Genomic DNA, 21360 nt, shown 5'->3' on the forward strand with positions numbered 1-21360 from the left:
CCCGCTCCGGGTGACTGTCTGTAAGGAGTTGGTGTGTTGTCCGCGTGGGTTTCCTCCGGGTGCTCCGGTTTCCTCCCACAGTCCAAAAACACACGTTGCAGGTGGATTGGTGACTTGAAAGTGTCCGTAGGTGTGAGTGAATGTGTGTGTTGCCCTGTGAAGGACTGGCGTCCCCTCCAGGGTGTATTCCTGCCTTGCGCCCAATGATTCCAGGTAGGCTCTGGACCCCCCGCGACCCTAAAATTGGATAAGCGGTTACAGATAATGGATGGATGGATGGATAATAATAATAATAATGTAAATAAAACAATTTGTCAAAGCATTCGACATATTAAGTAGCAAATGAACAGTTTTTTATATTGATGCTGAAAGCAAGAAAAATAGGCAAGAGTAAGGATCTGAGAGACTAGGTCCAAATTTTGATTGTCATGTTGTTTTGGTCAGACCATCTTCAACTCTTCGGTCCCTTTTTCATTGATGAGCCTTGGGCTGAAGGCTGAATATATGAATATTACAAATATTCATATTACAGTTGTTACAGTATACAGTTGTTGATAAGATAAATGTGCTGTTAATAAAAGAAGGAACATGCTACATTTGAGCAGTCGTAAAAGTAGTTAGCATTATTTCTTCCTCCCTTTCTTTTCTACATATTTGTCCTGTCAATCATGTCAGCTCCATTGTTTCACATGTTTTGTTTGCCTGAAAGCATAATGATGGGTATATTTTTTAGGTTTTTGCTCCTTTACTTGATAATAGAGACACATCTTATGCAAGCATAATTATACTTTCAATCAGCGGAAGTTCTTCACAAGCTATAATTTTTTTAACACACAAAACTTCACATGAAGTCCAGTGTGGTACACTCACTAAATGAAGGATGGTAGCAAAGAGGACATTGTAGCAAAGTACTTATATAAATATATTTCTTCTATCCATTGTGACTTAAATCCTGCACCCTACCACAAAAGAATCACAAAGAGCAGACAATTCCATAGCATATGACAAGAGTATCCTTTTCCTCCTAAATGAACTACAAGAGTTACCATGGCATTTAAATGTGTCCAACCAGATAAAATATCTGTGAACTCAAATGAATCCAATGATCATAGTTTTTGGGTACATTTGAAAGTAGTTTTTGAGTGTGTAGTTATAAGCTTCAAAGCTGAATATACAGAAATATGCACATCCATATGCATCATAAGTACTAGTTTCTGAGTATGCTGATCACATTGTCTCTAAAATGCAATCCAAAATTGAAAAGGAAAAATTGGAAAAATGGTAATACAACAGCAATTTGTGTCACTGAAGCATGAGAACTACAGCTTTCAGATTTGTTGGCATAGAAATGTCTCAGGATAATATACATTTACTAGCCTTTAGTACACAGTTGGAATGCACAATTAGAGAGATTGGGATACTGAAAGGAGACAGCAGTATTTGCAGTACATACTATAATTATTACAAAGTTGTATTTTAAAAATAAAATATACAACTGTCCTGCTAAAGTAGATGACATGTGTCAACATGACCCAACCCCCATACAACTTCAAGTCTAAGAAAATTACTCGTCTATGTCTAAGTCTATTTTTACATCAACTTAGTTTTATGTATTTTTAAAATAATTACAAGTAATAACATGGCGCACGACTCCTTGTGTAACAGCCTATTTAGTGCAATATTTACGTGTAGAAATCAGATTTTTGACAAGTTAGTGCACTATGTAGGGAGAAATGTGCCATTTGAGACATAGCCCTGTCTTATTACAGCCACTACCAAACCCAGTGTGTTACATGTTTGAGTAGGAGACGACATAACGTCCTTTTGCTATCATTTTAAAAGCAGAAACCTGCAAGTGAGCAAGAGGAACCAGTTGTGGGTGTTTACTTTTTTGTGGAAACAACTCCCTTTTCTCCAGCCTCCCTCCCGTTCGGAAGCCTGTCTTTCCGACACACAGTCATTCCGGCTTCCGTAGTTGGAGTAGAACCCAGTCTTAAACTCCACTTTTCTCATTTACCGTTTTATTTTCAGCCCTTGCACTTTTACAGGCGCATAAATTCAGCGCTAATGCCGTAAAATCAGAATTACTCGGAAAACACTGCGTCGGCGGCAACATCCTAACTAAGCCGGGGAGTTTTTGAATGTGACTGTCAAGGTGGAGTGCTAGCGAGTTCGCTAGCGTTACGATAACGTTAGCTCGTTAGCAGGGCTACGACATCTTTATTTATTATTGAGGCCGGTTAATGAACTCGAGAGAGAGAGAGGGTAGCTTGCTCGTCGAGGGGTCGTTGTTTAGCGCTAAGCTGATACATATTCCGAAAAAATGACCCAAGACACAGAGAGCTGATAACGTTAGATGCTCTCCGGCTGTTGGAGACCAGTTGCATGTCATTTTAGTTTTGTAGCTGTGAGCTACAGAGTAAAATATACGGAAATAGCAGTTCTTTCGGGCGACATTGTAACCGAATGAACTGAAGTTATCGAGGCGGGGGTCGCCTTTCACAAAACGACTCGGCTCACATTAGCGTTCAGTCAAAAGTGACCATACATCAGACGATTAAGTATTTAGGTCTCGGCATAAAAAAACAAGTCACACAGACATTAGGGCTCGCTTATGAAGATTAGAGCCCACAGCAGGATGTCAGAGGGATTTGTGATCTGCCAACAAGTACCAAAATAAAAAAAAAGCAGAAACAAAGCAAAACAGCCGCCATTCATTCATGTCTGTCTCACATCTGTGAGCCGCGGTTAGAAATGTTCGCTGTGCCGCACTATTCCTCTCCGTGAGCGCTGTAACGTTAGACACAGACCGTTGTCGGCTGAAGTGCGTGATGTGGACATAGAAAGCAGTAGAGCATTTCCGAGCAGCATTATTCACGAAAACCAGACGAAACCGTACAGAGATAATGCCTGGAGACGGTAGTAGCTCTAGTAGCAGTAGTAGCGAGGACTCGGACAGAGAGACTCGGAAGAAAGTCTGCACCGTCAAACATGAAATCACGACTGGTAGGTGAACCTACTGCCTTAGGTTTGACTCAGACAAAACTCACTGTTTTAATCTGTAAGGTTGTGTCCACTTATAACACGAAATAGCGTACTCTGTTGATATTTAAAGGGAAATGAACTTAATCAGGAAAACGTTGTAATAAATTAAATATTCTGTAACGGTTTGTTGCAGGTCTTATATCTCTGACCAATTCCAATATACACAAGGGTTGGACTTTGTTCCATTTGTACAGTCTCAGAACCTAAGGAAATCATTAGGCCCTTATAGTCCAGACTAGGATCTGGGCATTAACATATGCCGTTAAACACTGTTCAGTGTTCAGGTATCAGTAGATCCAGATACCAACTTTTTATACATGGCATTATATCATTCCACAAACATGTTCTCGTCTAAACAGCTGAAAGGATCTGGAAATGAAACAAACTGATGGCTGCAATTTTGAACCACATCAATTGCACTTCAGAAATGCTGTAAATGAATGACAGTTAATAAAGGACCTCTCAAAAATGCAAAGCAAATGTCTCATTTGATGGCATAAGGTCTGATGGAAAAAAAATCTGACATTTTTTGGGAGTGGGTGTATCTTTCTACTGTGTAGGATTATTGAACAGTTATAATCTGAATGGAAGTCATTACTGAGGGGATGCTACTATGAGCGTGACTGATACTACAGAATAATGTACTTCTTTACTGATCAACCATGTCATAGCTACATCCTTGTGTCTACGTTAATTTACACTTGTCATTTTTGCGGTCCTGTTTAACATATAAATTATCATTGTAGTTTTGAGCTATTGTAGACCCTGTTGTTCAATGTCACAAACCCCACAGAACAGGTAATATAGGGCACGGATCATTCTCAGTGCTCTATGGCATAGTACAAGTGGATCAGGCATAGCAGGACTGCTTAAATACTGTACCCACTATTAGACACACCTACGTTGCTGGTCCACCTTGTAGATGTAAAATCGGAGAGACATCTGTTTCTGGTCAACCTCTAGTTCAGTATCTGTGGTTACAGGATGCTGTCCTCAAGACACTGTTGGTTGGTTGTTTTTGGTTTGTGGACTTTTATTAGTCCGGCTGATATTTATAAACTCAGAAGCAAAAACAAGTGAACAAACAAGAAAAAAAAAATCCAGCAGCACTACTCTTCCTTATCAGTAGTAATAGTAGCCTTTACACACAAAACTTACCACCCCCATACCACTGCCTCTATAATGTAGACCATTTGAAGAACAGGATGAGAGGGTCTAACAAAGTATGCACAGCAACAAGTGGACACGAGTTTGCAATTTTAGTCCTCCAATGCTGGTGCCTATACGAAGATAGATCTAAGATGGCATGCTGTGATTTTTTGCTCATAATGTGCACTGCTCTCCACAGCAAACCTCACGGGATACACAGAGAAAGTTGGCATGGAGAACTTTGAGCTTCTCAAAGTGCTTGGCACTGGAGGTGAGAGGTTCATATCAGTTTTACAGCTTGTCTGTTTCATTCTGTTCTGTCAAACAAGGCCATATTGGCGTTTTGTGCTGAGAAATTAACAACTTCTGAACTGGCACCCCTCTGGAGCTGCAAAATGCTCTTGTCATATTGAGAATAAGTGGATCTTAATAATGATTTAAAAAGCCTGATTTGTAAATGCTTTATTTAGTATTTCAAATTCCAAGAATCTATTTCCCCACTGTATATTATGCAATATTAACAAATGTGTCATCTTTTTAAAATAAATACCACTGCTAAAATTTGCCCTACAAAATTATATACAAATAACCTTTATTGTGGTCATACTGTTATATCTAGTTGACTATCTAGAAACCCAAAAATGAAGACAGGTACAGCTCAAGCAACAATAAATAAACTCACTGTTGCCCTCTAAATCTTATAGCACCAGTCAGAACTTAGTCTAAACTTTTTGCTCTTCCACTTTTGTGTCTCTTGTGACAAAGTAGCAACAACTGGCTCCTACCTTACCCCTATTACTGAGCATTATTTGTCTAGCCCTGTGTTTCCACTGGGAAGTTTCTGCAGTCCATATTTGTGGTTTATTTTTTAGCAGTTTGAGGTTTGTTTACAAAGGTAACTTCCCAAACCGATGCAGCTTTGTCATCAGGATTGGAACTGTGAAATACTAAACTTTGCTACCTCTGTATTACTTGCTGAGGCTAGCTAAAGGTAATGGACAATACCCTTATTTGGCATAAAACCATTTACATCTTACCAGATAAACTGCCAGCTCTTCCTAGATGCTGTGATGTATAGTTTGAGGGGAGGATTTATGGTTGTCAGTTTAGATTTTCTGAGAAGTGGTAAAATAGCTCATGAAATACAGATGAAAAAAAAAGAAAACATTGAGAGTGATTCACAGGTTACTTGTGCTTCTTTATGTGAGGTAGTCCGTTTTAATTTGACTAGCATGCTAGGTGATCATCACTCTTCATCTCACTAACACTTTGTCTCTTGATATCGTCTTAAAGAAAGGTAGACATCATTTATCATGACCTGATTATAGTATCAGTATGCAGCTAGCTATTACTCATCTGAGGTTCTGCTGTTTATCCTACTGAAATAATTACACCTAGACATTTTTCTTTTATTTACAGCCTATGGAAAAGTATTCCTGGTAAGGAAGATCAGCGGCCATGATGAAGGGAAGCTTTATGCCATGAAGGTCTGTTTACGATTTAAAGTAGTTCTGTTGTTTTAACACATGCTGAATTATATAAGTATTAGTGCAATGATTTATGAGTAAAAAAGATTTTTTTCTAGTGCCTAAAGAGTTACCTTCTGCTTCTCCCTTGTTGCAATGACACATCTATGTTAAGCCATCTTTTACGGAAGAATGGTGAAATGATATCTAGGATTACATAACAGGACCAGAGTACTCACTGAACTCACAGTAGACTTGTTTGGACTTCTTAATGCCCAGGTTCTAAAGAAGGCCGCCATTGTCCAGAAAGCAAAAACGGCAGAACACACTCGGACAGAGAGACAGGTTCTGGAGCACATTCGCCAGTCACCGTTCCTGGTCACTCTGCACTATGCCTTTCAAACCCAGACCAAGCTACACCTAATATTGGGTAAGGGCCTTGTTATAAGAATTTTACGCTGGTATTCAAATTTATTGGTTTGTAATAAAATGCATTTAAGCTACATTAATACTACAGGTTTGAATATATCATACATACGTATATATATATATATATATATATATATATATATATATATATATTAAAAATTGGGGTCCTGGTTTCAGGCTTAAATATGTCACTGTCTGCGAGGAGTTCTCTGGTTTCTTCACATAATCCAATAAACACATGTTGATAGGTGGATTGGTTGTGTAAGACTGTCCTCAGGTGTGTGTGTGTGTGTGTGTGTGTGTGTGTGTGTGTGTGTGTGTGTGTGTGTGTGTGTGTGAGAGAGAGAGAGAGAGAGTGAAAATGAATGTGATGCCCTTTGATGGCCTGATGCCTTGTCCAGGGTGTGTTCCTGCCTTCTGCCTAATGATTCCCGGTAGGTTCCATACCTACCTCCACCGTAATTAGACTGAAGCAATTACAGAAATAAATAAATTATGATTTGGAATGTGAAACTCTTAGGGTGGATACTGATCGACAAACTGGGCTGGATACTGACATTTATAAACAAGCCCACTGCCTTGTGAAGGCACCATTATTATGCCACATATTAACATATGAATGTAATGTAAGTGAGCATGACTGAAAAGTACACACAAATCTCTTAATAAATCCAGTGCCTTTAGGGTTAATGGTACTATATCCCAAGGGCTTTAAGATGGCCCATGGTTTTTAGCTTTGAAACATTCAGTCCAAAAATCCTCTTTTTCAAACCAACCAAAAATAAACTAATAGCTTTCAACATGTGCTCTGACCTACAAAAACTGTTGCTTATAAGAGCTACAAAAAACAGATGTACACACAGAATGTCTATGTGTATATGCTTAAAATACTTGATGGTAGCACTCTTCCTGAACCAATTTGTATTCATGTATTTTGTATTGTGTTGATAAATCTTGGAACACAAGCAAAGCACATATATTTCACCAAACGTATGGCCTGTGCGAACCCACGTTGATGGCAGCTTCCAGTGGAATGAGACAAGGGAGTCCCAAACTTTACTCATGTATAGAAACCCTCTCCTTTAACTAGAAGTGCCCTCAACAGCTCCTAGACATCCTTTAATGAAGAAAGGAGAAGTAGGTTTTTCTTAGAAACCAGTCCAACTGAAAAATTAGATCCCAAAACATGTAAAAGTATTTTTTATACTTGAATTGATTGATAAAGCAAAAGACAGAATCTGGCTTGTGACTTTGCATGGATACTTTTGGAATTTTTGTTAAGGGAGGGATAAGAAAATTTGTGTGTGATTCATAATATTTTTTATGAGTATTGTAAGTTCTTGGCAGCCATCCAAGTAATAATGTTCTACTTGTTATTGTGTTTTTTTTTATTTATCAGAATCTGTTGCATTTAGTCATATGGACAGTCTGTCTGAAACTGTAATTTATACTTATGCCTCTGATCCCATGTAAATTGATTTTGTTTTATAGTTAGTAATTTGTAGATTATAGTACCACTGTTTTGCTTTTTCACTTCCCAGACTTTTCCAAATTGGATGTTTTACCTCAAATGGGGGTGGGGGGGGGGAGTGAATGTGTTGTTAGTAACTTTCCTATTAAAACACTTAGATAAGACATTTTATAAAATTATACCTTCTGGATTAGATAACCACTGAATTAAATGGGCTTGGCAGAGATGCAAAGTAACAGTTTAGACTGGTGTGAAAACACATGTCTCTGTATCGTTCCTCTCTCCATGTGGCACCACTTCCTGTATTACTCAAAGAAATGTTGAAGCTGATCATGTACTGATAAATGAGTTTAAAATAATGCAGTTGTACTACATTCTCTCATGTGTTTGATTTTGTTTAGACTATGTGAGTGGAGGGGAGATGTTTACTCACCTTTACCAACGAGATCACTTCTCAGAAAGTGAGGTGAGAATCTATGTTGGTGAGATTATCCTGGCCCTGGAGCATCTGCACAAGGTGAGAATTATAGCATTCATGAATTTTTGCTCCACTCATCCATTGGCTTATCATTTTTGGGAGATGTTGTTTATAAAAAATGGCTTTATGCTCAATCAAAATTATGTTCAAATTAAATGCTTGAATACTCAGGGTCTGTATATGGGTTCACGCTTCATTTTATCATAGTTACTACATTTTTGAACTAGGGATGCACACTGGTATCTAAATCAATTTGGTATTGGCATCAGACAGAAGTTTAGAGTACAACAATAAATGATGTTGATTTTTTTTGTAAGAACAGAGCTTTTAAGAATATCCTGCTTTACTGTGTTAAAATGTTTGCCCACACTTCCTATATTGGCACATCATTATTAAAAAAAAGATATGTTGTAATAAGGTCAAAGTCTGAATGTTATAATTCAAGTGCAATGGTTGTAAAAATTCAAATAATATTTTCGGAAGATAACTACATTTAAATGTAAATAATCTTCCCAGGTGTAACGTTTTAACTGTTAGTATTTCACTCTTGTTGCAATTGTTTAGTGCACTTGTGAATTTGATCACCTTTGTTAACTGATTAAACCTGCAGCACATGTGGCAAATGATCAGAGCAGTTCTGAGGGTGATGCATTGCACAGGCTATAAGACATCCAATTATTTTTTTCGATGTAAGTTAAATGATTGGACAGTATTTTTACTTAATATATATAATCTTTTATTTATATTGTCAGACCGTTGGATTTACTGCAAGCTGTGGGAATATAAAGGGTAATTACCTCTAAATAACAAAATGACCTACTCCAGATTTAAGTTTTTATAGTTTGTATACTATAAAATTGTACTGAGTTAAGAAAGGTGTTGCTGCTTGTAGTTAGATACTGAATATTAAAAACATTAAGGAATAAGGAAGGTCTAATAAAAAATATTTAACGCACACAGCGTAATAGTTGAAAATGGCTTAATGTTCCCACATCTGCTCTGCTTCAGCATTGTGTTACCGGGATGTTCATAGCTGAATATATGTGCACCTCTGAGCTGTGACAGTGTGACTGTTGTTTTCATGAGCTGCTTTTTTGGCCTGTTTTGTGCAGCTTGGCATCGTGTACCGGGACATTAAACTGGAAAACATTCTCCTGGACAGCGAGGGCCACGTGGTACTCACTGACTTTGGGCTGAGTAAGGAATTTTTGGAGGAGGAGGTGAGTGTTACATTGGGGTCAAGTGAAGAGTGTCAGCCTGAACTGCGTGTGTGTGTGTGCTTTTGTCAATAATTCAATCAACAGAGTTTTCAGACCTTGTTTTTCTATTAGCGTAAGTGAACATGCATGTTTTTTCAAATTGAATTGAGCAAGAGTGTCCATCCATCTGCCGTGTGTGTGTGTGTGGGGGGGTGTCTTTGACTGTCTGTGCATTATTCTATCAAGACATCTTTATTGTAAATTAATTTACTTGTTTAATAAATGAAAAAAAGGAAAAACAATGCTTGCTAAGATTTTATAAACCTGAAATAAATTAATAATTTGGATATATTTATAATAATCAACTTTAATTAAAACACAATGCTTGGATTTAAATGTATATAATAAATGCTAAAATAATATTTACAAACTCTGCTCAATCACAATTTTTTGCCAAGGTGATTTACACTACTGGAAGGTTTCTGTGATGAGTGCTAGTATCACATCAAGGGGCTAAAATGTGTGAGCTGTTACATTATTCCTGAGAGAACATTGTAGCTATTACCATATAATGATAATACATAATCAAACGAGGACAGGCATAAAAGCCAGCAGTGATTCAACACCATTCTACATATCAGTATAGCAATTATATTTCAGAAGGTTTTTGCATGGGTATAAGAACAATGTAGTCTTCCACAACAAACCAGTTAAACTCAACTTGCCTTTAACTCTATGCCCAGATATTTCAGGAATTTTCACATTTTGAAAGACTATTTATCAAACAATTTATTCTTTATAACTGTAAGGACTGATGAAGATGACAAACATGATAACATGAAAAAACCTATACACCTAAAAACCTATTATGTGTATATATATATATATATATATATATATATATATATATATATATATATATATATATATATATATAAAAAAATATATATATATATATATATAAATATATATATATATATATATATATATATATATATATATATATATATATATATATATAATGTGTGCGTGTGTGATATTTAAATATGTTATTAGAAAAAAATAACAAATAGAACATGCCGTTTGAATTAGAAATTTTTGTACATCTCTATTTCCAAACATTGGAGTGAGGTTTTGAGAAGGCAGTATAATGTATGTATGTGTAATGTGAGTGTTCACTCCCATGAATAGGTTAAATAGGGACTTATGTCATGTTTTTAATCCTGGTGCCCTCAAGATATTGTGACCTGACACTGCTGGTTCTGTATTTACAGAAGGAGAGGACGTACTCATTCTGTGGTACAATTGAGTACATGGCTCCAGAGATCATCAGAGGGAAGGCAGGCCATGGCAAGGTAAATGCATACACTTACTTACTCTCTCACGCGCACACACTATTTGGAAATGTGTCAACATTACTGTGTCGGCACCTTTATTTTTAAGAGTGTAGTGCATACCCTATGAAAACTGTTAATGAATGAGTTTTTCTTGTTTAATGCTTAAATTTGTGAGCTCATAATTCTTTTTCTTTCTCCCTAACTCTCTCTAGGCAGTAGATTGGTGGAGTCTAGGGATTCTCATGTTTGAGCTGTTGACAGGAGCATCTCCTTTCACACTGGAGGGCGAGAGGAACTCCCAGAGTGAGGTGTCTAAGTGAGTCACATTTCTCTCACTTCCACATACCCACTCACTCCTTCCCTCACACGTTCATCCCACTGTTTTCTCACACACATGTTTACACAATATGTTTCTCTCTCCCTCTCTCGCACTCTCACACTCTCTCTCTCTCTCTCATACACACATTTTTATCCTGTCTTGTTTTCTCTATTCACTTAGCATATTCTCCCTTATGCTCTGTACGATCTCCCTTCCAAATTTTTTTAAATATTAGTTTAGGAAGCATTTGTATTAGCTTTACAGCAGGTAGTGTTCTAATTTAGTGTTCAGAAGCCTCCCTGTCTCTCTATCACTAACATTTTTATCTCTCTCTATCTTTGCCACTTTTCAAACTCTCTATCTGTGTTCTCTAAAACATTCACTTTTCTCTTCCTCTCACTTTCTTTTTTTTTTGTTAATTCATGCTCATATAATTCACTCTGTTTCTTTGTTTCTATCTAATTCTTTCTTTCACTTATCTCTTCTTTATTGTTTTTCACAAATATTTTACTATGGTTACACCCCCCACCCATAGGCGTATCTTGCGTTGTGAGCCTCCATTCCCCTCTTTGATTGGTCCAGTGGCTCAGGATCTCATCAGGAAGCTACTAGTGAAGGACCCACACAAGAGACTGGGTTCCGGACCACGTGGGGCTGAGGATATAAAGAGTCACCCATTCTTCAAGGTATATTTTTCATATGTGCAATTTATGTCTATCTATCTATCTTTCTTTCTCTCTCTCTCTCTCTCTCTCTTTCTCTCTTTCAATTCAGTTGAATTCAGTTTTGTAAGCTTTACTGGTATGACCATTGGTGTATAACATTTTGGCATAGCATCAGCAAAACAGTATGATATGAATGAACATTCTGAATTTAAAAAAGAATTGTGGAAATATATATATACAGTAAAATAAATGAAGCAAAACAAATATGTTTACAGTCAGGGCAGTAAATATTGTGTGTGTGTGTGTGCACGTACATGTGAATGTGCGTGTGTGTATAAATAAATAAATAAATATGTTTGTGTATATAAAGTGGAAAGTGGCAGCATGTCATATTAAAAAATGTATAGTTTGTGTGCAGAGAAGGATAAAATAAGGACAGTCAATGCAGTCTGGACTGTTACAGATTTTAAGGCACACACAAATGTTAATCTTAAGCTCGACCTTGAAAAAAACCTGATGCAGACCTGAATAGTTGGGTCCCATTGGGTTCAGACAAATATTTAAGCTCTAAAATGTTTGCACATATGCTTTCATGTGTTTCTCTTTGGCTTCAGGGTTTGAATTGGGCTGAGCTGTCAGAAAAGAAGGTAGCGAGTCCTTTCAAGCCAGAACTCCGTAATGAGCTGGATGTGGGGAACTTTGCTGAGGAGTTCACAGGCATGGAACCGGTATACTCCCCTGCCAGCACACCACCTAGCACTGACCGTCTTTTTCAGGTACACACACAAACACACTTGCTACCGTTGTTCTGTGAGTATTCTATAGGTTGTGCATTATCTGTAGTTAAATAAAGCTATTCCCACACCTAAATCTAATCCTAAGCATAGCTTTAGGCACCAGAAGAGAATTCTTTTGACTCTTGCTAAGTGATTTTTATTTTTAGCGGGATTAATATTTTGTTTATACATTACTTAGCAGAATGTGCCAAACCAAGCACACACATTGTCAAAATATCTTGTTTTCTATTTTAGTGGGTGACATTTTCCCTTACAAATAATACTGGTCAGAGTGTTTTAATCTTGACAGGGCCTTAACACACACATCAAATAAGCCCCTTGCTAATTTTGTCTGTTGATCCCAGGTTCACATATGTAACTCATTTCTGTCTATTTATTTCTATCTCCTGGATACAGGGCTACTCATTTGTGGCACCCTCCATTTTGTTTAATAAGAATGCAGTGATGGGCGATGTTCTGGATGCTCCAGTAAATGTGGACCGACCTGGATCAGCTACTGTTCAACGCAGCGCCATGTTAAAGGTACAGGACACTAAATTGCACCAGACTCTCTGTAATTAGGCAAAAACTTAGTAAAGTCTTAGCATATGCATTTTATACATATTCTCTCTGTAATATCTCTCTCTCTCTCTCTCTCTCTCTCTCTCTCTCTCTCTCTCTCTCTCTCAGGAATCCCAGTTCTTCCTGCATTATGAGCTGTGTCTGCAGGGTCCACCCCTGGGTGAAGGCAGTTTCTCCATCTGCAGGAGATGCCGGCACAAGCAGAGTGGCCAAGAGTATGCTGTCAAAATCATTAGCCGCAGGTGTGTACAACAACCTTGTCTGACCTCGCAGCAAACCAGACGGACTCAGTTCAGACTACAAAAAAAACAAACCCTGTTTCTAGACAATTTGGCACATGCAATAAACACAAGAATCTGTGATTATTTTTTTATTCTCTTGAACCATCCAAACTGTTATGTGCAATATGTACAAAAGCCAACATCATGCATGGCATGGCTGACTTGCACATGTGAAACTTTGATGTAGGCTTTTAGAGAGAATTTTTGTGTGTTGCAGGCATCAAATTCTTAATGTGTTTATATTTACAAAATGTACTTTTGTTATTCAGTGAAAACATTGTAATTTTATTCTTTGTGCCACCAGAAATCACTTGTTTTTACAGCATTTTACCAAATGTTCCAACTTTTTTGGAAAGAGTGTTGGTACACGGCCCATTTAGGAACTGTAACCTCATGATTCAGTTTCAGTTTGAGTCAGTTGTTTTGAGCAGAGTGTTGTTGCCTGTAGATGCTTGAACAGCTCTTAAAAAAAAAGGTATTGTGTAAATAAACTATTTGTTGTTGGGGTTTCATAGGATGGAGTCCATGACTCAGCGAGAAATTGCAGCACTTAGGCAGTGCCAGTCTCATCCAAATATCGTTTCTCTTCATGAAGTGTACACCGATCAGGTGCGTGATGTACAATAACACACACACACACACACACACAATTTATTTGAAAAGCCTCTTCAAATAATGGGTCTTGGGGCTTATCTTGATTTTTTCAATTCCACTATTTTCTCCTTCTCAGTACCATACATACCTAGTGATGGAGCTGTTGCGTGGAGGTGAGCTGTTGGAACGATTGAAAAAGAAGAAGCTCTTTGCTGAAGGAGAGGCCAGTCAATTGATGAAGAGCCTGGTTTCAGCTGTCAGCTTCATGCATGAGGCTGGAGTCGTGCACCGGGACCTCAAACCAGAGGTAGATGGGTGGATGAATGAGGGATGAATATATTAATACCAAGGCTAATGGTCATCTTCCAAAATTTTAATGCATGTGGCAGATCTGTATATAAATAGAGACAGGTAAAAAAAAAAGAAGAAAATGGAATTAAAAAAAGTGTTGAATAACTATTGAATAAAAGAATTAAAGATGCTGCTAAAGTTTGATAAACCGATTTTTCATTGAATCACTAATGAAATGAGGCAGATGAAGAAGGATGGCTACATGGACACACACCTGAGGAGATAGACAAGTCAGTACCTAGATAGGCACATTTTTAAGGACAAGCTTCATTAGCAGTCCAAAAACACAGCAGAACCATGAAGAGTCAATATGAATCAGTAGCAGTAATAAACTCATTCATTTTACATCACAAACAAGATTCTAATTGTTTTCTTTGCAGGAAGGAACATTGCATTTGCATCTGATTTGCATGTAAATGTAGGAGCTTGGCTGAGGAGGAAGGCAAAGTGCACCGTTCAGGTTGAACCAAAGATTAGAATAGCATTGTGCAATGTTCAGTATAGGTACAACTGCTTCACACCTGGTTTAGATAAGTGCAAAAAACAATCCTTTTGTCTCTCTCTCTCTCTCTCTCTCTCTCTCTCTCTCTCTCTCTCTCTCTCTCTCTCTCTTTCTTTCTTTCTCAGAATGTGCTGTTTGCAGATGAAGCAGAGGAATCTGTGCTAAAAGTGATTGATTTTGGCTTTGCGCGTTTGTTTCCTGCGGGCAGTGGCAGTGCTCCTTTGCAGACCCCGTGTTTTACTCTGCAGTATGCTGCTCCTGAGCTCTTCCACAGTTCTGGATATGATCAGGCTTGCGACCTATGGAGCCTGGGGGTCATACTGGTGAGTGTGTGGGTGTACCAGGCTTGTAAGATATTGATTTTTCCATGATAGTTGTACACCATTTAAAAATTGATACATGATTTTATCACCCAAAATATATAAAAAATAAATAGATAAAATAACAAGAAAAATACAACCTAAATCATGGAGCAGGGTTGTTAAATTTCTTATGATACATATACAACTTCACCATGGTAAGGAAATGTTTTCAACCCAAGCCCCCTGTTGGGCTAGTAGAGAGATTTCTGAAAATGATATTGTGTTGATTTTAGATTATTTATTAAAAAAAGAAAAGAAATTCCAGATGCTTTTGGATGAGGCCTGAGTGAAGTACTCGAGGCCTTGTAGTTCATTCATTCTGTTGTAATCAGGACCTTGAAAGGAGCATCTTTAACTGTACTCACAAAATTTATGACTTAATATATTGCTGTCTACTCGCCAATTAAAGAGGCAGTATGTTCACACTTCTTGGTCAGCACATTCTCTAATTTAACTCATGTCTTCTTTCTCTTTCTCTCTCTTGCAGTTTGGCAAATCATCAGTGTGTTATACTTGCAATTGTCTTGCAGTTTAGAATTTGCGTGATGGATAGGTTGACTGTTGTTATTTTTTTTCTGCCAGTATACAATGCTTTCTGGACAAGTCCCATTCCAGAGTGGAAAAAAAGGAATGACCTCTTCCCATGCTGCTGACATCATGCAAAAGATCAAAGAAGGGGACTTCTCATTGGATGGTGATGCATGGAAAGGTGTATCTGAGGAAGCCAAAGATCTAGTGAGGGGTAGGTTGACTTAGCTGTTCGTTTGTTCATTTAGCTGTTCATTTGATCTTAAGATGCTAATGCATTACATTCTTAGTTGTGTTATTAAAGATGGCTCTATACTTGTACATATTGTGATGTTCTAGATCACAGCCTCTTTAATGTTAATATCGCCAGTCTTGTTTTCTAATGAATGAGGATTAAACTTATATTCACATTTTATAGCAAATTATTCTCAGTGAGAGCTTCCTAAGGCCATATCTGTCCATGCTGTATTTAAGCAATATCACCTGGACACACTTATCAACTAATCATTATGATTAGGGGTAACAGTTTTAAGTGTTGGAGGCATAGTAATTTGTTAAAGGAACTGGTGTTCCCGGAGGAGACATGAGAACCATTACTAAAGGGTATGTAGTACTCATCTGTTTCTGTTAATTGCAGTGTTTGATATATCCCTTTTTCTCTTTTTCCTCCTCTCTCACAGGTCTGTTGACCGTTGACCCAGAGCGGCGTTTGAAGCTGTCTGCTCTTAAAGAGAATGCATGGCTTCAGTGTGGGGGTGTGTCCTCGACTCCTCTCTGCACCCCCGATATCTTAGAGTCCAGTGGCCCCACAGTCCGCACCTATGTAAATGCTACTTACAAGGTCAGCCAGCAGCCAAATCTTATCTTCTCTATTATTTTAAACAAAATTCCCTTTAATGATAACTGTTAGGGCTTCTAGCCTATACAAATTAGCTAAAGGTGTGTCTTATGGGGTATATAGACTGTATTTTTTGTTTCATAAAGTAGGAAAGTGATAACTAACATACATGGCAGGAATGATAGTTGTTTCTGTTTTTTTTCTTTGTCTACATCCTGTCTCCTGTCCACTTGTTTACACCACACTCAGGCATTTAACAGAGGCAAGCGAGAGGGCTTCTTCCTGAAAAGTGTGGATAACGCGCCTCTGGCCAAACGTCGAAAGCTAAAGATGACCAGCACAGGTGTGGAGACGCGGCGCAGCTCTTCGTCCTCGTCTTCATCCTCATCCTCTTCTTCCTCTGCTTCCCACCCCAAGACACAGGGTCGCCAGGCTTTCACTCCCAACAGTGATCCAAAACTGTAACCCTTTAACTCAGAACCCTCCCTGTGTCTTTTTCAATGCTTTGCTGACCTTTTATATTTGGAAGAAGAGGTCAGTGAAAATAAGCATTACTAAAATGTAACGAGACTGAATATAAAGAGTACTCGTTGTTCTGAGGTGTGGAATCCTATAGAGACATAAGCTCAAAATGGCTGAAGCAGGCTAATTAATGAACAAAGTCAATTGACTGAACACAGGATGGCTTGAATGCTTGTCACATATGGATCTATGTGTGACGGCGGGCCATCAATGGCATGATCGAACATCAAGTCTTGGATTACTGAAGCCAAGTAAAGGTTTGCTCACTCTGACACACATTTTTCTTTCCTTTTCACCACAGAGCTTGGACACATTTTTCAGGAGACACTCTGTGGTGTTTCACTGCTTGAGGGTATGGGCACTGTTAAAGAGATATTTCTGTGAGAACATTTTAATACAGCCTGAACATATCTGAATAAATGTACACAATTTGAAAAGTGCTGCCTTTGCCTAATGGCGCACAGAGGGTTTTTTTTTTTGTAAAGTGAAATGTAAGGTTAGTTATTTTTTAAAGGGGACAAAAAAGATAGGAAGAAGTCAAGGTGAAAAAACCATGACAGAAAGCCATATGAAATAGAAGGGAACCATTTTAAAATATCCTTAAAAAAATAAATGTAAAGACTAACAACTGCTGAACACAGCTTTTTATGAATCATATACTGTATAACATTTTAAGAATATAAAAAATATGATTGGTTAATGTAACTGTCTTGAATGCGAATATACGCATGTTATGCACAGGCTATTAAGAATTATTTCTTTTTAAAGGCCAAATCACATGCTCTAATGTAGACCGTTAATCAACAAGAAATCGTCACCAACAGTTTTAACTTCGGTCTGGGTCGGAATAACGCTCAGTTACTCGATTGGTGCTAATGTACCAGAGGTCATCAATTTGTGACTGCACCACTGAAAGTGCATTGGTGGGAATAAGTGAGTAATAGACTTTGACATTGCTGTTACTACAAGCTTTTGTGTGCTTGTGCCTTGTCTGCTTGTGCTGTGTCAGTAAGTCTGTAGCATTTGTTGCATTACTCAAAACTAGCATTTTCATAGATTTTACAAGAGCCTTGTCAGGCCATTTTCTTAAAACAAGAAGTATAATAACATGTTGGTTTGTGATACCATGACCTACAAGGACGTCTTTTTAAAGCGAAATTTAAATGAAAAACCCTACTTTTTGCACCTGTGACCTCTTGTTTAGGGTCTTTAATGAATGGTGCATTAAGTTATGTTGTTCTGACTAACAACCAATGTGGAGCTACCCAGAGCTGTGTTTTGGCTCAAAGGTTTGATCAGCCCCTTTAACAAATCGTACTTGAACAAATCAGCCTCCACTTCTTTAACACTCTTCTTTCTGTTCAAACTGAGGCTTTTTTGCTCGTGGTTCAACTCTATAGGTGGCTGCCAGGGGAGTGTGTTTTACTGTACAGTGCAGTAGCCAGGTTTACAACACCTGCACCAGTGCTTTGAATCTGCAAAAGGGCTTCAGCATGCTCACACACGCACACTTGCACTCCTCATTTGAGGTGTGTGTGATCCAGCACTGTGAGAAGCGGAGTGATAGTGAAAACAGTTGAGCATGTCTTTCACTACACGTCTTTTCTAGGGGTGCACGCTATATTGACGACCTATATATTCTTTGTGGAGAAACGGGAAAATCATGTAATTATTTTTGTCCAGTATTAGAAAAACAACTGAATATTTAATGCCTTATTTGCGGACTAGTCCTGGGCATTTCAGTTTGTTTTCAACTCACTTTTCACTTACTTTCACACAGTGAATAACACCACTGCTCCACACGTGGAATATTGGAATTAAATTCTTTATTTCAGCGGGAATGGTGATGGTACTGTAATAAAGGTTATTAAAAGACTATCTATGAAATTATGTACAATTTAATTACGTACAACCAGCCGTGTGCCCACTGAAGGTTAAATTAGGTGTCATGGGAACAGCTCACAGCTGATATAAAAATGTTTATTTATTCACTTTTTCATCTGTAGGTATCCCACACATTGGCATAAGAGAATATTCGATAAGCCTATGATAGTATTACAATTGCTAAAAAGATCTGGCTGTTGAGCTGCACTGCTAGATTAAATACATTGTTGTGGCTTAATTAAACATTACAGTTAATTACAATCCAGCAACAGCATTAATATATATATATATATATATTTTTTTATTTGAGAAAATTAAGTTTTATGTTAAATTCTATTACTTTTTTTGTCCTTGTTCACTTGTTAAAAACACAAAGGAAATGCAAGAAGCAAATTCCCATTTCACCATTTATTGTAGTTGTTTTCCCCAGGCTTGCCCTCACAAGAGGGTTCTGTTACTGGCACAGGCCTAAAGTTTATAATTACATAAGAGTGGCATGAATTTAATCAGTGAACCAACTGTCTTATGATTCATAATGAATTATGGAGGGAACTTTTTCCCAGATTTCCCAGAATTAAAGTATTGGTTTAAAATGACTGGCAATAACAATAATTGTGAAATGTTAATTATTAACAAAGTAAGTCAGTATTAGTGCACCCCTAATTTTTTACATCCCTAATCTTCCACTTTGGACAGAGGGTGGAATTTGTGTTCTGTAATATTCTGCTGGTAGTTTCTTCTATATATTGGCTAAATGTACCGGAGTGTCCTGATCGCTATGCGCAGACAGAGAGCTTCAATAAAGGCCAAACGAACAGATGTACTAATCTCCTCTGCAGCACTGTGTAACAAAACAACAGTATGTACTCATTAGAATGTGGTGAGGTTGTAATATGAAACTGGTCGCTGTGTTGTGGTTAAATATGCTCTTGATTTTTAATGCCAAACTGAACCTTTGGCAGATGCTTTCTATTTTCACAAGTAGTAGTAGTAACTTTGTCTAGTGCACTTGTATTGAAGTGAGCACTGTGCTGGATGAAGTGCTAGAAGGCCATGGCAGAGCTCAATGGCCTTTGGCCTTTGGTGTTACACACACTGAATGTGAATTTGAAAAGGCTGGAAATCAGACAAAGACAAACCAGAGAAATCTTGCTCACAGTTACTCAGTGCCGCTTAGTGATTGGAATCATCTAAAAGTGAGTTTTTAATTACTCTTGTGGGGTTTGGTTAATGTGTTTCACTTTGAACCTGATTCTGCATTTTTTTTAATGTGATAAAAAATGGATGGATTACTAAATGGCTTGGAGGCCGGTGCATTAAAAGATGGTTTCGATGTCTTTTTTGGGTGATGAACACACTGATTATACACTTTAATATTTTAACATTTTTATTTACTTGATTAAATTGCTTTTCTGATGTCACACAAATTTAGGCTGTAATTGATGATGATAATGTTTCCAGCTTTAAAAAAAACTGTTTATATCTGATATTTATTTCTTTATTCTAATTTTGGGTTACTGTTTTATTTTGTTTATTATTGGCTGTGACCTCTTGCCTGCTTTATTTGAGGTGTTTTTTTTTTTTTTCTTTATTATGTTCATTATAATTTTGCAGTAGGAGCGTCCTATTCTTTGCTTCTACAAGTCTTGCACACTGCACCAAAACAAGGTAGTATTTGTGGAAATTATGGAAATATCCATGGCTTTGATTACAAAGCTTTTGTTTGTTTTAATGGATCTGATTTTCTATTGTATGTCGCCAGTTGGGAATTTGTTCTTTTTTTTTTTTTTTAATGTAACTTTTATGGTTTAGTTCTGAATTGCATGTTCTAATATTAATATTATTATTGTTACCTTTTTCATTTTTTATAAAGAATATTTGATGTTTTGTCCTCTACCAAATAAGGTTGTTTTTTTTTTTGTAAGAAAATTATCATGAAACTTAAATCAAATGCACTGTTCTAAGGCAACATAAATGCATTGTTTTGCATTGAGAACACTGTAAAATCCCTAAGATAAAATATAATACTCTTTACTCTTACTCAAATCCTCTGCAACCATTCTTTTATCCTAATGGGACCTTAGTCCTGTATCATATTAATCCTCCCATTAAAAAAATGCAAGTATTGGGAGGCTTTTAGATGTTTCCACATATTGACCGTAGGGAATACTTTGTTTTCATAGAACTTTTCACTGTTCTTATCATTCTTCTAAAGAATAAAGCAAGCATTGGGGGAAATGTTAGATGGTGTTTGATGTTGCAAAGCCCTTAGATACTTTACACATTCAATTTTATTTGAAAATGTGAAAGCTGCTAATTTGCTTTACATAATTTTACGTTACATTTAGTCCTCATTCCAATTTATTGAGCACAAATTAAACAAGGCGGTGGGGAACAGGATTTCTAGGAGTTGTCACAGATTCATTGTTACAGGTGTAAAATATAGCAAATCCTAACAAAATTTTGTGATATTTTCATTATTAAACATATGCTATCTTGACAGGCGCTACACATTTCTGCATTTAATGAAACAACTGTCAGAAACCTCCTACTATTATTAATTTACTCTGCTGCACTAAATC

General features: G+C 37.3%; 1 protein-coding gene across 2 annotated transcripts; it reads left to right on the forward strand.

Moving 5' to 3' along the window:
* Positions 1-1986: 1986 nt before the first annotated feature.
* Positions 1987-21037, forward strand: rps6ka4 (ribosomal protein S6 kinase, polypeptide 4). Of its 2 annotated transcripts, XM_066658956.1 has the most exons (18): positions 1987-3006; positions 4394-4465; positions 5614-5681; positions 5940-6090; positions 7962-8077; positions 9151-9258; positions 10512-10592; positions 10787-10890; positions 11429-11579; positions 12173-12334; positions 12752-12877; positions 13025-13158; positions 13713-13806; positions 13928-14098; positions 14770-14967; positions 15589-15748; positions 16215-16375; positions 16622-21037. In XM_066658956.1, the coding sequence occupies exons 1-18, from the start codon at positions 2907-2909 to the stop codon at positions 16835-16837; spliced, it is 2373 nt and encodes a 790-aa protein (XP_066515053.1). In that variant the 5' UTR covers positions 1987-2906; the 3' UTR covers positions 16838-21037. The 2 variants fall into 2 exon arrangements, with proteins under 2 accessions (XP_066515053.1, XP_066515054.1); XM_066658957.1 differs by lacking the exons at positions 15589-15748; positions 16215-16375; positions 16622-21037 and adding an exon at positions 14523-14602 and having other exon boundaries at positions 14770-14797.
* Positions 21038-21360: the final 323 nt, after the last annotated feature.

This window comes from Hoplias malabaricus, chromosome 2, assembly GCF_029633855.1.
Source record: "Hoplias malabaricus isolate fHopMal1 chromosome 2, fHopMal1.hap1, whole genome shotgun sequence".
Taxonomy (NCBI): domain Eukaryota; kingdom Metazoa; phylum Chordata; class Actinopteri; order Characiformes; family Erythrinidae; genus Hoplias; species Hoplias malabaricus.